We start from the raw sequence: 18,713 nt of genomic DNA on the forward strand, positions 1-18,713 counted from the left end.
AGTGGAAAAGAGGGTCAACAATATCCATCATACCTGATCAGCATGTCATGCAGTCAGACGGCGGCCATTCCAGTGTACAAAAGCTGTGCCGCCTCCTCGTCTGTGATAATCGGAACACTCAGTTTCCCAGCAGTCAGTGTTCAGCCTATCACGGACATACTCTCATTCTGGTCCGTGGGATGAGGATGAGAGGACGTCCATGATAGGCGGAACACTGACTCACTGCTGGGAAACTGAGTGTTCGAGGAGGAGGAGGCGCGACCTTTGTACACTGGAATCGCCGCCGTCTGACTGCATGATACGCTGATCAGGTAGGCAGATGGCAGTGACTCGAGTATAAGCCGAGGGGGGCACTTTCAGCACAAAAAAAAGTGCTGAAAAACTCGGCTTATACTCTAGTATATACGGTAATTATATGGAGAGGAAGCAAAGAACGACCCTGGAATATTGAGGATGTTTTTCCAGAGGCTCCAGATGTGGATTTGGGCAAAGGGAATTTCCATGAAGGAGGATATCATTAGTCCCCTAGGGCTAAAACACCAGTGGGTTGCTATGGCTCCCAATCAAAGTTAAGAGAAAAAATTAATCCTGAATCTATAAAAATTCCCACTATATATTTTTTTACAAAATTGACTTACAGAATGATCTATTGCTTACTCAATTTTCACTTCTGAACCAGATTTAATTAGTCTAGTAAAAGTTAAATATGTTGGGCAGTAAAAAAGTACTAAAATATACATACCTGGAAACACCTTAATGTTCACAGTTTGAGTATCATCTTTTAAGCCAGGCAGTGTAACTTTCAGCATGAAATTCTATTAATAAAGATGTACTATATCAGCATATAACAATTATATAATTCAAATGGTATGTAAAAACATGCACTAACAATGTCAAAGAAAAATACTTTAATTGACATAAACCTTTGGGTCCATGCTTATTGCTGTTACACAATGATTAGGGCTGCTGGGAAAAGGGTACACATTTGTCCTCCAGGAAAAGAGATCAATATTAAGAACTGAACAATCTAAAAATGTTATGTTTAATGGCTAAGTTACACTCAGAAATAAAGAAGTAGGGCCAAAGCTCTTTTGGTCCTACTTTTCCTGTGGGTCACAGAAGTGCACTTAGTACTGCACTTCTGTGACCCAGAATCACCCAGCAGTGCACTTAAATCCACAATTGGCTGATGTCACTCAGCCAGTCCTTACTCTGGCGGGATCCTGACTTTAAATGTCAGGATCCGCCCAGATGCCAGCCGACCAGTAGCTGGCTCAGCCTCTGGGCGCACTGCTGAGCCTGAGCCAGCGGCTCCTACACCCTCTCCACAGCCCGGTGCTCCAATGAGTGCTGGAGGTGCAGAGCAGAGAGCCAGTAACTGTTAGTCACTCGCTCTCTGCTCCCTGAGATCTTCTGATCGCTCAGTTCTTGGTCTTACAGATGGCGTGGGACACATGCAGAATCAGATTGTCTGATTTTTTTTTTTTTTAAATCCCACACTTCTCTTTTATGGATTGGAGACTGCTAGAACCTTTCCTCACACCTAAGAACCTTCTCATGTATTTGAAATACTGTAATATGTGAAATATGATTAATATTCTAATAATGAAGGCTTTCACTGCTCTGACCAATCAGCTTCTAACGTCATCTTCTTCAATTAAAGGGACACTAAAGGTTCATGTTTTTTCACCTTAATGCATCCTATGCTGTCAATCAAATCCAATGACGCGGCCGTCGGGGGGGTGGGGCCGAGTCCTGCATTCGGCGTCTATGGACGCTGAATGCTGGTCTCGGGGGCGCCCGCAAAGTAACCCCCCAGGAGAGCGAGAGCGCTCCTCCCTGGGGGTTATCTGATGCGGGGAGGAGCCGAGAGAGACGCAGAGGGACCCCAGAAGAGCAGGTTCGGGGCCAATCTGTGCAAAGAGCTGCACAGTGGAGGCAAGTATATGTTTGTTATTTTAAAAAAAAAAAAACCCGAATCTTTAGCGTCCCTTTAAGTTTGACAATAAAACCTAGAAGCTGATTAGTTACTATGCATAGCTGCACCAGATTCTGTATGCACCAGTTTTAGTAGATCTTCCCCAGTGTGTTATACTGCATAAAACATACTCTAAATCAACACTAATACTAATCCTGGCAATAGTACCCCCCGGAGCTGCTGTATTTATGGCAAATGCAAATTGTGGATAAAGTATTACAAATAAAACGTAGTGCATAATGGATATTGTAAAATGACAGTTACCTTGCCCTGGCAGTTCTTCACTTGCCCTCTGGCACGCACTCCTTTAATTACCAAAGGATGTATTTTGTTTAGCTCTTCATAATCCAGAATAAGACCACTACGTAAGTAAAAATAAATTATGTTATACAGTTATCATAAATTGCTGATACTTCCACTACATAATATGTAAAAAGCAGTTGTGTATATAATAGAGAAACTGACAAATAAGTCAAACATTAGAAAATACAAAAGTGATATTTACGGTATACCTCTTAGGCCACATACAAGAAAATTTTTCGTCCAAAACAGTTATCTTACTAGTATACTGGATGTGACAACTTGCAGTAGTATTAACCATTGGATATGCTTTCTACCAAAAACATATGAGATACTTCTTAAAAAAAACTTCAAAGATTTTAGAACTTATCTCTTACATTTAGCTCTTCTCCCCCTGCTCCTGTTGTCAAAATTCAGCTGCTACTGTGTAAAATAACACTTGCAGATAGTCTGCAAGTGTCATTAATACAATGTAACAATATTCCTTTTATTTACCATTTAAATTATATGTCGATCCACGCTCCTCCTTCCCCTTTTACCACAAAGCAAAAAAAAAAAATTGAGCTATTGTTAAATTCTGCATCTTGGAGTATAGAACAAGACTTTACGAATTGATTCATAGATCATTACTTTCAGGTGGATTGGCCACTGGCAAAAGCTTTGCCGGGACCACCCCTTTTTGCTAGAAAATTACTTAGAACCCTCAAATATTATATTTTTTTTTTTTTATTATTTTTACACTGTCCTTTAGAAAAAAGGACACTTTTTGGGTCACTTTTATTCCTATTACAAGGAATGTAAACATCCCTTTTAATAGAAAAAAAACATGACATGACTTTAAATGTGAGATCTGGGATCTAAATGACCTCAGATCTCACATTTACACTAAAATGCAATAAAAAATAAAATAAATGTCTTTTCTTTTTTATAAAAGAAAAAAAATTTCCCCTTTAGGACCATTGGGCGGAAGTGACATTTGACGTTGCTTCTGCCATCTAATGTTATGGAGCTGAGTGGGGACCATCTTTCCCTCACTCGGCTCCAGGCCTGCGAATCTGCAGCTGGGACCACTTTTATCTGAAAGCGGACCGCCCCCTGTTGAAGAGGACTCCTCAGGAGTTATGGCAGCTATCTGTTGTCATAACAATGGTATTCCACTTCAAACAGCCGACTTACAACGATGGCAGGTGGTCCGCAAGTAGTTAAGCTTATGATCTACCAAAACACCCAGATCCTTTTCCACCATTGATTCCCCCAGTTGTACTCCTCCTAGTATGTATGATGCATGCACACTGTAGTTTTAGCCACCAGGTGAATAATTTTACATTTTTAACCACTTAAGCAAGGACCGGAAGGATTTGCCTCCTTATAACCAGGCCATGTTTTGCGATATGGCACCTCGTCGCTTTAACGGACAATTGCGTGGTCGTGCGACGCTGTACCCAAACAAAAAAGTATGTCCTTTTTTTCCCCACAGAGCTTTATTTTGGTGGCATTTGATCACCTCTGCCATTTTTATTTTTTGCGCTATAAACAAAAAAATTACCGACAATTCTGAAAAACAAAAAAAAACAAACAAACAATATTTTTTACTTTTTGCTATAATAAATATCCAAAATAAATAAATAAATAATTCTACATATTTTTGGTAAAAAAAAAAACGCAATAAGCGCATATTGATTGGTTTGTGCAAGAGTTAAAGCGTCTACAAAATAGGGGATAGATTTATGGAATTTTTATTATTCTTTTTTTTTTTTTTTTTTACTAGTAATGGCGGTGTGATCTGTGATTTTTAGCGGGACTGCAGCATTGTGGCGGAGAGATCGGCGACTTTTGACTCTTTTTGGGACCATTGACATTTATACAGCGATCAGAGCTAAAAATGGCCACTGATTACTGTATAAATGTCATTGTCAGGAGTGGTGTTAACACTAGGGGGCGATCAAGGGGTTAAATGTGTGTCCTAGGGAGTGTTTGTAACTGGGGGGGATGGGACTGCCTGGAGGAGGAGACCGATCGCTGCTCATAATAAGTATGAACAGCAGATCTGTCTCCTCTCTCCTGACAGAATGGAGATCTGTCAATTTACATTGATAGATCTCCGTTCTGTTTCTCTCAGGAGCGATCGCGGATGCCCGGCGTTGATCGACAAGGCGCAAGCGCCCCCTAGAGCTCTTAAAAATAGGCACCACATTTACCTGATGTCAATCCAGTGGTACTATACCAGTCACTGAAGAGTCCCTAAAAATTATAAACAAAGTCTTTGAAATGACAGAGCTCAATTCTTTTAGGATTTGTGGGTGTATGCCATCTGATCCAGGTGCTTTATTCTGTCTAAATATTTCTGAACATATTAATTATGAGCCATTGTGGTAATTTGGGGCTGTTTCATCACCATCCCCATTATGGAAATGAGCTCCCCCATGCTCCTTTGTATACACAGAGCTGAAGAAGGTATTTAAAACAGAAATGGAAACGTCCGCTTATCCGGTTCCTTTCCCCCTCCTGTGTCACATTTGGCACCTTTCAGGGGGGAGCAGATACTTGTCTAATACAGGTATTTGCTCCAACTTCCGGCAAAATATTGCCGCAGTATCCACAGCGATCTTCGCCATGTCCGGCCCCTCCTCCATCCGCCCTCCGCTGTCTTCTGGGAGACACACAGGTCCCAGAAGACAGCAGGGACCAGTCAAAACGTACAGCACGACTCACGCATGCGCAGTAGGGAAACAGGCTGTCAAGCCGCAAGGCTTCACTTCCCTATTCCCTTACTTGAGATGCCGGCGCCTCCACCCAGGGCTGAGGGACGGGTCGGCCTCGGGTGAGGACATCTTGGGCGCCCTTGAAAGGTAAGTGTCCTTATTTTGAAAGTCAGCAGCTGCAGTATTTGTAGCTGCTGACTTTAATTTTTTTTGCAGGCGGAACTCCGCTTTAATACATTTGCCTTCTCTTTGTCCCCAGTCGCCCACTCCAGATTATTTTGTAAAGGGCCTACATGCTCAGACCTGACCTTTTTACCATTAATATATTTGAAGAATTTCTTTGGGTTTGTCTTACTCTTTTGCAATCTGTCGTTTGTTTTGAATTTTGGCTTTGATTTCCTTTTTACATATTCGGTTATATTCCTTGTAACATTTAAATGACAGTGTTCCCTATTTTGATATTTTTTTAAAAGCTCTTATCATTTATAGTTTTTCTAACTTTGGCCGTGAGTCACATAGGTTTTATTTTAGCCTTTTAAACTTTTAGCTCGCACTTTGTTCGCACACCGTCATTATGAATAATTCCCATTTTTGTTCTGTGTTCATTGATACCAATATCCCCTCCCAGTTTAAGACTTGGAGAGCAACCCTTGTAATGGATGTGATTAAGGGAATCATGAAACGTCTATTCCAATGTATATGCAAGTACATGTTTTATATATCTGTCATATATCAGCTTATAGGCCTTAAAAAAAATTCAGTAGATATCAAAGCTTGCCCCTCTCTTACTGTGGCTGGACTGCAAGAGTTAACAGAGAAGTTTGCGCCTGCTTCCCAGAATACATTCAGAATATAACATAACATAACATAACACAAGGAGCAAGAAATGCTGCAAGAACAAAATTTACTTCCTTAAATGTGCACCAGCTAAAAGCCAAAACTTTGTCACGTTCCTTGCACTATATGTATTTTTGTACTTGTGGTTTGCATGTGCTAGTCTATCTGACGTATCTCAGAACTTTAATGGAATTGTATAAAAGTCTAGAGAAGCGGAACTATTAAAAAGAAAGTAATTTGACTCTGAACTAAGCAGTCTCAGTGCGAGCGTACTTGAAGCATGCATGCTTTATACTCAACAATCTGATCAGGGGTAGATATAATTTCGGAACTTTTGTTCTGAATCCAAAACATTTTGGGGCCCAACGTGGGGCTCGAGGCTAGGATCCCAAGGGATAGCCGATCGAGAAGGGACCGAGACAAGCCAACATGGAGACAGGATGGAGACTGATCACCTCCGAAAACGGTAAGACACTTTTGATATCTCGTATATATAGTCTACTGTTTACCCTGTACCCGTGGCTGGTCAACCCCTGTGCCCATATCGGCTTCCCGCGGCCCTCATAGACAGGTATATATCTTGCCTCGAGTCTGTTGACATGATAAGGAACCTGCAATTATATCTACCGCCTGTTTTGTTGATTGATCTTGTGTTTTGTGGCAGCTGTTGGGAATGAGGGATTGATTATATAGTCACGGATGAAATTACTTGACGTGTTTAAACTTCTCCTGGGAAATATATTGTGCGGTAAAGCACGGGAAAAGCAGGAAGAGGCGTCAGGACGTGGTTAAACTCCTCCTGGGGAACAAATAATTGTGCGGCAAAGCATGGGTGCAAGGAAGTGCACAGGAGAACCAGGAGGAGGCGTCAGAAATACGCCCGGTGGTGGTGTGGGGATCCCATGAAATCTGAACAATCCTGTATTCCTATATGGTTGTCACACATCTTGTTGTTGGTCACATCTTGTTGATGGTAATGTCATGTCCTAAGTGTGTTTGTGGTCTGTTATTTGCCATACATGAAGAGGGCTGGGGGTTGGTTAAAGTGGTCAAGCCAGGATATAAGAGGGAATGTCTTGGTTATAAACCCCTGTTAGCAGAGACCACACATGAGTTGGTGTACAGATTAAATGTGCATTACCCAGTTAAACTTGAGGTTGGCAAGTCACCACAGGCTATAGAAAGTGAATTTAGAAGGAGGGGACACGCAGGCGAGAGGTGCCCCTTACAACCTCAACAACCAGAAGGGCTTGAAGAGGTAGAAAAAATACAGAGTGAGAAATTTGGGCTTTGAGTTGGAACATGTAAATAACATTTGAAGTGGTGCATTATTGAATATTAACTACTGTACTCCTTATCTTATATCTCTCTATCTTTCCCTCTCTCCCTCTGAAACGATGGGGCAAAAGTTAGTGGGGCCCAAAGAGGGCAGTTTTGTCTTGTGACTTGGTATTAGAGCAGGAGGGAGAGGGTGCTTTCAAAAAAAGGGAAAGAAATTGGCAAAAGTGTGTGGTTGACATGCATTTGGGCGGATGCCTACAAGTAGATGAATGGCGTACTGTTTTGAAACGTAAAAAAAGGTCTATTGTCAGATCATGGGTTTCTACAAGCAGCAGATGATTAGATTAAAGTTGCAAACGCTATTCATGAAGAACGGTAGACAGAACATGAAATTAATCAAAATAATCACAATGGTCGTATTGTGTATGTGTTAAAAAAAAAACAGAAAAGAGGAAGCTAAGTAGTCAGCCACCGCCCTATAATGGAGTCTAGTCCCCAGGAAGTAGACACTGCCCTTCGTCTACAGCCCCTATGTTCCAAGTGACACCTCCCCCTGTGGCAACACGCCCTATGCCACCGCCCCCTGAACCGCCCACACTAAAACCCACCCACATTTCCAGTGATGGAACATAGTAGCAATTAATGTAGCATTTTAATTAAATAAATAATTTATGTATAGGGTGTCTTGATTATTTCAGAGTCTGACTTTAAGGAGTTTCTCTAATAACAGCAAATGTGCTATATTTATGCGAATGGTTTTAATTGTTTAAGCTGTATTAGCAATAATTGGGGATTTTAAAATGTTTTAAAATGTTTAACCACTTCAGCCCCGGAAGGATTTACCCCCTTCCTGACCAGAGCACTTTTTACAATTTGGCACTGCGTCGCTTTAACTGCTAATTGCATGGTCATGCAATGCTGTACACAAACGAAATTTGCGTCCTTTTCTTCCCACAAATAGAGTTTTCTTTTGATGGTATTTGATCACCTCTGCCGTTTTTATTTTTTGCGCTATAAACGGAAAAAGACCAAAAATTTTGAAAAAAAATATTTTCTACTTTTTGTTATAAAAAAAATCCAATAAACTCAATTTTAGTCATACATTTAGGCCAAAATGTATTCGCCACATGTCTTTGGTAAAAAAAATGTCAATAAGTGTATATTTATTGGTTTGCGCAAAAGTTATAGCGTCTACAAGCTAGGGTACATTTTCTGGAATTTACACAGCTTTTAGTTTATGACTGCCTATGTCATTTCTTGAGGTGCTAAAATGGCAGGGCAGTACAAAACCCCCCCAAATGACCCCATTTTGGAAAGTAGACACCCCAAGGAAATGGCTGAGAGGCATGTTGAGCCCATTGAATATTAATTTTTTTTGTCCCAAGTGATTGAATAATGACAATAAAAAAAAGAAATTACAAAAAGTTGTCACTAAATGATATATTGCTCACACAGGCTATGGGCCTATGTGGAATTGCACCCCAAAATACATTCAGCTGCTTCTCCTGAGTACGGGGATACCACATGTGTGGGACTTTTTGGAGCCTAGCCGCGTACGGGGCCCCGAAAACCAATCACGGCCTTCAGGATTTCTAAGGGTGTACATTTTTGATTTCACTCCTCACTACCTATCACAGTTTTGAAGGCCATAAAATGCCCAGATGGCACAAACCCCCCCAAATGACCCCATTTTGGAAAGTAGACACCCCAAGCTATTTGCTTTGAGGCATGTTGAGTCCATGGAATATTTTATATTTTGACACAAGTTGCGGGAAAGTGACAAATTTTTTTTTATTTTTTTTGCACAAAGTTGTCACTAAATGATATATTGCTCACACAGGCCATGGGCATATGTGGAATTGCACCACAAAATACATTTAGCTGCTTCTCCTGAGTATGGGGATATCACATGCGTGGGACTTTTTGGGAGCCTAGCCGCGTACGGGGCCCCGAAAACCAATCTCTGCCATCAGGATTTCTAAGGGTGTAAATTTTTGATTTCACTCTTCACTGCCTATCACAGTTTCGGAGGCCATGGAATGCCCAGGTGGCACAACCCCCCCCCCCCCCCAATGACCCCATTTTGGAAAGTAGACACCCCAAGCTATTTGCTGAGAGGCATGGTGAGTATTTTGCAGCTCTCATTTGTTTTTGAAAATGAAGAAAGACAAGAAAAAACATTTTGTTTTTCTTTTTTCAATTTTCAAAACTTTGTGACAAAAAGTGAGGTTTGAAAAATACTATACCTCTCAGCAAATAGCTTGGGGTGTCTACTTTTCAAAATAGGTTCATTTGGGGGGGGGGTTTGTGCCACCTGGGCATTCCATTGCCTCAGAAACTGTGATAGGCAGTGAAGAGTGAAATCAAAAATTTACGCCCTTAGAAAGCCTGAAGGCGGTGCTTGGTTTTCGGGGTCCCGTACGCGGCTAGGCTCCCAAAAAGTCTCACACATGTGGTATCCCCGTACTCAGGAGAAGCAACAGAATGTATTTTGGGGTGTAATTTCCCATGGCATGTTTGAGCAATATATCATTTAGTGACAACTTTGTGCAAAAAAAAAAAAAAAAAAAAATTTGTCTCTTTCCCGCAACTTGTGTCACAATATAAAATATTCCATGGACTCGACATGCTTCTCAGCAAATAGCTTGGGGTGTCTACTTTCCAAAATGGGGTCATTTGGGGGGGGTTTGAACTGTCCTGGCATTTTATGCACAACATTTAGAAGCTTATGTCACACATCACCCACTCTTCTAACCACTTGAAGACAAAGCCCTTTCTGACACTTTTTGTTTACATGAAAACATTTTTTTTTTTTTGCAAGAAAATTACTTTGAACCCCCAAACATTATATATTTTTTTAAAGCAAATGCCCTACAGATTAAACTGGTGGGTGTTTCATTTTTTTTTTTTCACACAGTATTTGCGCAGCGATTTTTCAAATGCATTTTTTCTGGAAAAAACACTTTTTTAAATTTTAATGCACTAAAACACACTATATTGCCCAAATGTTCGATGAAATAAAAAAGATGATCTTAGCCCAAGTACATAGATACCAAACATGACATGCTTTAAAATTGCGCACAAACGTGCAGTGGCAACAAAATAAATACATTTTTAAAAGCCTTTAAAAGCCTTTACAGGTTACCACTTTAGATTTACAGAGGAGGACTACTGGTAAAATTACTGCCCTCGATCTGACCTTCGTTGTGATACCTTGCATGCATGGTGCAATTGCTGTTTACATTTGACGCCAAACCAACGCTTGCGTTCGCCTTAGCGCGAGAGCAGGGGGGGACAGGGGTGCTTTTTTTTTTTCTTTATTATTTTTTGCTTTTTTATCTTATTTTTAAACTGTTCCTTTCATTTTTTTTTTTTTTTATCATTTTTATTGTTATCTCAGGGAATGTAAATATCCCCTATGATAGCAATAGGTAGTGAGAGGTACTCTTTTTTGAAAAAATTGGGGTCTACTAGACCTTAGATCTCTCCTCTGCCCTCAAAGCATCTGACTACACCAAGATCGGTGTGATAAAATGCTTTCCCAATTTCCCAATGGCGCTGTTTACATCCGGCGAAATCTAAGTCATGAAATGCTCGTAGCTTCCGGTTTCTTAGGCCATAGAGATGTTTGGAGCCACTCTGGTCTCTGATCAGCTCTATGGTCAGCTGGCTGAATCACCGGCTGCATTCTCAGGTTCCCTGTTGAGACAGGAGAGCCAGAGAAAAACACGGAAGACGGTTGGGGGGGGGGGTCATTCCCTCCCACTGCTTGTAAAAGCAGTCTAGAGGCTAATTAGCCACTAGGATTGCTTTTACATGAAAGCCGACCGCTGGCTGAAAAGAATGATACCAAGATGATACCTAAACCTGCAGGCATCATTCTGGTATAACCACTCAAAGTCGTGAATGGCGTACCTGAAGACAAAAAAAATGGATAACAATAAAACACAGTAAACAGTAAAGTATAAAAAATTGCATACCTGAAAAGCAAACATGCTAAAACATAATAACAATAAAACATTGCAGAATAGAATACAGTAAAAAAGAGCAGAACAATAGAGAGAGAATAGAGAGAGAGAGAGAACAATAAAACGACAACTATTTTTTTTTTTTTTTAATATATATATATATATTTTTTTTTTTTTTTTACACTTTTTTTTGTAACTAACTTTTATAACTGTAACCGGTTCCAGGTTCGGGTCTCTCAAAATGCGATGGCATCTTGGGAGACCCTGTGAAAGTGTGCCTAGTTTGTGCAATGCTGTACCCTACGCTAATACTCAACTAGTGCATGGTAGCGTTCAAAACATTCACCAATGTAAAGACCAGGATTGTCAGGACAGGAGGGACAATAATAGCGGGTGTCACGCCTATATCCGCGCTTGCTGCAGACACAACATCTTTTTTGGGGGGTTCATTGGGTAGGGGTACTCGGGAGGACATAAAGAAAATGCCTCTCATGCAGCCGACTGCATTTGGTTGGGGATGTGAATGGGGGAAGTACGTGCGCTGCAGAAGTGGTGGGTTCCCAATTATTAGGATTGGCGAATGCAGTAGGAAGGGCACTATGGGCACGACGGGCCTGTGTTTGTCTTCTTGGTGGCAGCGGGACACTACTTGTGCTTGCCACCTCACCAGCTTGAACTGCACTTATGGGACTTCCCACGTCACCAAGTGTTACTGCAGTGCTGGTTTGACTACGACCGGGGTGTACTAGGCCGCTGGTGCTTACCAGTTCACCAAAACGCTACCAAAAAAACTGTTAGCGATCACAGGGATCAGGCCTGACTCTGCGAACGCTGCAGTTATGTGTTTAGTGTTTTGTAAGTGACAGTGATCGATCGATTGGGTGGGCTGGGCCGGACGGAGGGGCAAAACGCAGGTGCTAGCAGGTATCTGGGCTGATCCCAACACTGCGTTTTTGGGAACCCTAAACTGCTGGGGACACTAGTATAGATCTGATCGGATCAGATATTGATCCGTTCAGATACTATACCACTAAGGGAGGTGTACGGTGCGTGGGTGTTAGCGGTACTGGCGCTAACCTGACGCTGCTTGGGGCTGGTGCCTGCCAGTTCACCAAAACGCTACCAGAAAAACTGTTAGCGATCGCAGAGATCAGGCCTGACTCTGCGAACGCTGCAGTTATGCGTTTAGTATTTTGTAAGCGACAGTGATCGATCGATACTGCACTTGGGTGGGCTGGGCGGAGGGGCAAAATGCAGGTGCTAGCAGGTATCTGGGCTGATCCCGCTAACACTGCATTTTTGGGAACCCTAAACTGCTGGGGACGCTAGTATAGATCTGATCGGATCAGATATTGATCCGTTCAGATACTATACCACTAAGGGAGGCGTATACTGCCTGCGTGGGTGTTAGCGGTACTGGTGCTATCACCGCCGGGCGATCAGGGGGCTACACCTTTATTCAGTAATAAATGGCGGGTTCCCTGACACTATAAAAAATAAATGAACTAACCAGCGTCACCCGTAACAGTTATACAGTGATCAGTGGTGAAAGGGTTAACTAGGGGGCAATCAAGGGGTTAAAACATTTATTAGGTAGTATATGGGGGTCCCTGACGCTATAAAACGCTGACGGCGAACCTAAATATTTACCCCCCTAACTAGCGTCACCAGCGACACTAATACAGAGATCAGAAAAATGATCGCTTAGCGACACTGGTGACGGGGGGTGATCAAGGGGTTAATACTTTATTAGGGGGGGTTAGGGGGGTACCCTAGACCTAAAGGGGGCTAATACTAACTGCCCTACCACACTGTCACAAACTGACACCATCCAGTAATCAGAAAAAAAAAACAAAAAAAACTGCTTGGTGTCAGTGTGACGGGGGGGGGGGGGGGGATCGGGGGTGTAATGTGTGCCTGGCATGTTCTACTGTATGTGTGTGTGTTGTGCACTCACATTACTGTCTTCTCTCCTTGGCGCCGGAACGGAAAACGCTGAGCCGAGGAGAGATGACATCATTTCCTCTGCCTCTGTGTACAATACAGAGGCAGGGAAATGATCCCATTGGCTGGGAGCGATCGCGAGGGGGGGGCCATGAATGGATGGCCTCCCCCTCACCTCCAATCGCCGGGGAAGATTTGCCACGGGCAGGCAAGGACGTACCTGTAAGTCCTTTTGCCTGTCCGTGCCATTCTGCCGACATACATCCTCGTGCGGCGGTCGGCAACTGGTTAATCTCTATCAAAAACATATTTAAGAGTATTATAAATAAAGAGGAAGTTATGTATTCTGGACATTATGCCAGATGAATTGTGGCTAGTAATGAAAGAGGAAGTGCTTTTCTTGCGTAATTCTATGTACTAGAATCACACAAGTGTTTGGTGGTGATTTAGGCCCCATTCACATCTAAGCGTCTTGTATAAAAAAAAAAAAAAAGTAAAAAAAAAAAAAAAAACAATTATTCTCTATGGAGATGGTTCACATCTCCACTCTAAAACGCCTGAAGCCAATATGTGTACAAGAGGTCACACAAGAAAAAGGCGAATCTGTTGAGAAATATCACAATAGAATAGCACAAATGTTTACTGATTTGGGTTTTAGCGTGCTGAACAAAGCACATAGACACATGTTAGCTGCCGCATTTGTCTCAGGTCTTAAAGAATCAATCTGAAAGGGTTTGATCCTATCACGCCCGGCGTATAGAGTAATGGAGCTTGAGACATTGTTATTAGTGGTTATTAGGTCCAGAATCCTCACAGAGCAGTAGAGAGTAGCTCCTCTCATGATGGCTATCTGCTTATCTATCACCCTATACCCACCAGTACCAACTCCATGTGTCTGCTACAACTGCGGAATACCCGGCCACTCCAGAAGGGAATACCGAAGCCCTCGGAAATTCACCCACAGTCAACCAAGCCCCAACCGTGGTCCACATGAACGCGCCCAGTACCAGGGACATGACACCCCACCTCACTCACCACTCCGCCCCCTCCGGATCACATGGACCTTCTCCGCAAAGATTCAGGCAAACCTGTGTCACATGCCCGCTACACCTGGACTGTTATGCCACAAGGTGCCCAGAACTCCCCCTCCCAATTGGCCAAGGCAATGGCACCCAATCTGGACTCCTGGATGAAGTTACACCCAGACATTGTACTCCTTCAGTATGTAGATGACCTCCTGTATTGTGCAGATACCCTTGGTGACGCCTCAATCTTCTCTGAAAGCCTCCTCCACTACCTGGCTGAGCAAGGATTCCATGTCTTAAAGCAAAATGTCCAGAGAGAAGGTGATTTTCCAAGGCCACTGCATCTCCCAAGGCACCCAACATCTCACTGAAGAAAGAGTTGCTGCAATCAAGGCCATCCCTTTGCCTCAAGGTCAAAAGCCCCTTCACGCCTTTGTAGGATTAATCTCCTACTGCCGTTCTTGGATCCCAGTTCCAGAAGCCTCCCTCTTGATGCAACCCCTTTATGATGCCCTGAAATCTGACCCTTTCCTGCTTTCTCCAGAAGTTGTGGACAATTTTGAAGTTCCCAGACTATGAAAAGACTTTCAAACTGTTTGTCTCAGAGAGACAGGGACATGCCACGGGAGTTCTGGCTCAGGCCCATGGTAACAGACTCAGACCCATTGGGTATTACTCCTGTCAACTGGTCTCAGTGGCCAGGGGGGGGACCCTCCTGCCTCAGAGCCGCCTTTGCAGCCCAATGCCCCTCATGACATAACTGCCATACTAAACCAGGTCCAGCCCAAACACCTGTCCTCAGCAGGACACCTCAGAAGCCAGTGTGCCTTGCTTCTCCCCGATAACATCACCATCCTCCGATGTGATACCCTTAACCCAACCACTCTGCTTCCTCTTCTCGGGGGGGAACCTCTTTGGAGAATGATCCTCATCTCACCGCTCATGACTGCTTCGAATGAAGATGGAAACACACTTACCAACAGTCAGTGAAATAGCCCTTGAGAATCCTGACTTGACAATTTTTGTGGATGGTTCCAGGTATGCAGGCATTACCTTCCTCCGTGTCTGCCCAGGAAGCAGAACTCCAGGCCCTAACTATGCAAACTGCAAATTGGCAGAAGGAAAAAGAGCCAACGTCTATACAGACTCAAGATATGCCCTTGTTGTGGCCTGAGATTTTGGGACCATCTGGAAAACCAGAGGGTTCCTGACAGCAGCAGGAACACCTGTAAAACACAGTGCAGCTATCAAGGACTTAATGGATGCCCTACTCCTCCCAGCACAAGTGGCTATACGTAAGGTAAAGATGCACGGCAAGCTGGTTTCCCAAGAAGCAGGAGGCAATTACCTGGCAGATACCGCTGCGATACAAGCTGCAGATGGGACGTGAGAAGCGGTGAGCAGAGTGAATGCACCTATCCTGGATGACCCAATAGACACTGAAGAGACTGTACAAACCACCATGATTCTACAAAACTCTCCTGTGAACAGGACTCACCTCAAGGAGCAACAGGAGGCAGCTGATAAAGAAGAAAAAGAAGTGTGCAGATGTGGTGTCCCAGAGGTCATAGAGACCGATCAGGGGCCGGCTTTCACAACCTCAGTGATCAAGGAAATGTGGGCAGCTTTAGGGGTCACACTAGCTTTCCACACCCCATACCATCCTCAAAGCAGTGGGAAGGTGGAGAGATTGAATGGCATAATAAAATCTAGAATGCTAAAAATGTCTCAGGAAACGGGAATGAGTTGACCAGACAGCCTACCCATTGCCTTATTCAGTGTTAGGTACACTCCAAGGGGAAGCCATGGTCTGTCACCCTATGAGATATTGTTTGGTTCAGCCCCCAGACTGGGTTGTTATTTCCCACAGCAATTGCAGCTCCAATCTGATGTATTGGCTGATTATGTGACTGCTTTATCTCGAGAATTAACCCGTATCCATTCGGAAGTGTTTTCTTCCATTCCAGATCCTGAGCTAGATACAGGAACGCACAAGCTGGTTCCCGGTGACTGGGTCCTGATAAAGAAGTTTGTGAGAAAACATACTCTTGAACCCAGATATGATGGTCCTTTCCAGGTTCTCCTAACAACTGCCACATCAGTCAAAGTGGCCGGAAAGAACACATGGACACACGCCTCCCACTGCAAGAAAGTCCCTGTACCTGAGGAAGAGGCCAAGGGGACCAAATGATTCTGTATATCCATTTCATAGTAATCATTGCTCAGGCGCAAGAGGTAGCCATCAAACAAAAAGATGGTATAACCCAATTCTGGTATAACTCATCCAATACACACATTGCCACTTTTATATCTTCTTATGAACAGATAATTCCAGGTACTATGTACAGGATCCGGTCCTGGGATGATGCAGTAAGGCCCATGACTGTGTATGTATGCATTACTGATTCCTAGTGGGGTAACAACTGTGATTCCTGGGGAGCAGTGGGTTGGAACACTGGGGGTACAAACCTGAAAACGCCGAAAATAGAAAGGATAATAATGGGAAGTCAATCTTAGATAGAATGACAATCAACAAACACACAGATCATCCTTACACCAAAGAGTTCAGGCTGACCATTGAGAATCCTAGCCCATCAGACATTCGGACCTATGTTCTGGGCCTATGGTGGGGAAGTGGGTATCCCGGTTTTAGAAAGCCTTTCCAACTGAAAGATATGTTCAACAATCCACATCTAGCTCAAACCCCCCTGAGGTCCCATATACAGACATTAAAGGACATGGTGGCCATAGCAGACCCTACCTTTGAGTATGCTATGGCTGCAGAAACTGGATTCTCAGATGTCAACTTGTGGCTTGAGTGCATGAGGTACAGTGCAGGGAAACACAATAAGACCAATTGCTATGTATGTGGGGGGGCTAGACCACATTTAGGAATGGTACCCCTGAACATATCCCCCGATCATGAGACATGTTTCCTCAGCCTGTTTACCAACACAACCACTGACCACTCCCAGTGTGAACATTGGAAGAAGGAATATCCCATAGTTACCAAGACCCCCAAGCCAGGAGAAGGTATCAGTGAGTGGGGAAACCTCTTGGGAATTTCACTAAGGGTTACTGTGGATCTTATAGTGAGGTGTCTGCAGATCTGGTGCAAAATCAAGTCCAGTCTTTGGGAGACGTGTACTGGATCTGCGGAGGCATGAAAATTAGAAGCAGATTGACAGGACAGTGGACAGGAGAATGTGCACTGGCCAAGGCCATAATGCCTCTACATATTCTCTTGGAAAACCCAAAGCCAAATACAAACAATACACCCAGGCCTAACAGGAGGCGTAGGAGTGCCCCAGCAGGAAGCTTCAACCCTCATGTATACATAGATGCCATAGGGGTCCCTAGAGGGGTCCCAGATGAGTTCAAAGCAAGAGACCAAGTAGCAGCAAGGTTTGAGTCCCTGATCCCCATCATCACTGTAAACAAGAATGTAGACTGGATAAATTACATCTACTACAACCAACAAAGGTTTGTTAATTACACCAGAGATGCACTTCGAGGTTTAGCCGAACAACTAGAAGCCGCTGCACATATGACCTTCCAAAACCATGCAGCCTTAGACATGGTCCTAGCTATAAAGGGGGGTGTGTGTAAGATGTTACCTGAAACAAGTACATGCTGTACTTATATCCCAGATAAAACAGGCCCAAATGGTAAATTGACTTTAGCCATCCAGAGGATTTGTCCAAAGAATTAAAGAAGAATTCAGGGCTCTCCAACCCCTAGGACCAGTACTTCACCTGGATCAAGGTGGGATGGTAGGGAATTTTAACACAGATTGGAATAGCCATTCTGATAATTCTAGTGACCCTAGCTGTCATGGTCTGCTGTGTTCTTCCCTGCTTTAAGAAGTGTGTAGAAAAAGCTGTTGACCAATCTACTCCCATGTTTGTGAACCAGGAAATAACAAATGATGATGAAGATTATGTAAGACTTGATGATGATTATGTGTTACGCTCCGTTACAGTCACCTCCCCCCGAGATGCAACGCCATAGAATTACAGGGACAGACAGCAACTGACTGCCCTCTTCAAGCTGTATCGAAGGGAGTAGTAAATTAGTCACTGCTCTTCTCTATATACAGCTGAAAAGAGTTGCAGAGGAGAATGGGTCAAGGGAGTGACTAGGACTTCTAGAATGAAGGACAGTTTGAAATAGACAGTTTCAAGGGGGGAACTGTAATGGATGTGATTAGGGGAATCATGAAACGTCTATTCCAATGTATATGTAAGTACATGTTTTATATATCTGTCATATATCAGCTTCTACGGTTATAGGCCTTAAAAACAATATTCAGTAGATATCAAAGCTTGCTCCTCTCTTACTGTGGCTGGACTGCAAGAGTTAACAGAGAAGTTTGCGCCTGCTTCCCAGAATACATTCAGAATATAACATAACACCAGAAGCAAGAGATGTTGCAGAAATGCTGCAAGAACAAAATTTACTTCCTTGAATGTCCACCAGCTAAAAGCCAAAACTTTGTCATGTTCCGTGCACTATATGTATTTTTGTACTTGTGGTTTGCATGTGCTAGTCTATCTGACGTATCACAGAACTTTAATGGAATTGTGTAAAAGTCTTGAGAAGTGGAAATATTAAATAGAAAGTAATTTGACTCTGAACTAAGCAGTCTGTGTGAGCTTACTTGAAACATGCATGCTTT

The 18,713-nt window shown here is 43.1% G+C and overlaps 1 protein-coding gene across 1 annotated transcript in view; it reads right to left on the reverse strand.

Annotated features, from left to right (window-relative positions):
* Positions 1–18,713, reverse strand: part of SMCHD1 (structural maintenance of chromosomes flexible hinge domain containing 1) — a 622,004-nt gene that overhangs the window by 308,878 nt on the left and 294,413 nt on the right. Inside the window, exons 21-22 of the mRNA XM_073631430.1 lie at positions 2,243–2,339; positions 743–815 (exon numbers count right to left, since the gene is read on the reverse strand). Coding sequence (XP_073487531.1) covers positions 743–815; positions 2,243–2,339 — 170 coding nt within the window. The remainder of the gene's footprint in view (positions 1–742; positions 816–2,242; positions 2,340–18,713) is intronic.

This window comes from Aquarana catesbeiana, linkage group LG05, assembly GCF_042186555.1.
Source record: "Aquarana catesbeiana isolate 2022-GZ linkage group LG05, ASM4218655v1, whole genome shotgun sequence".
NCBI classification, from domain to species: Eukaryota; Metazoa; Chordata; class Amphibia; order Anura; family Ranidae; genus Aquarana; species Aquarana catesbeiana.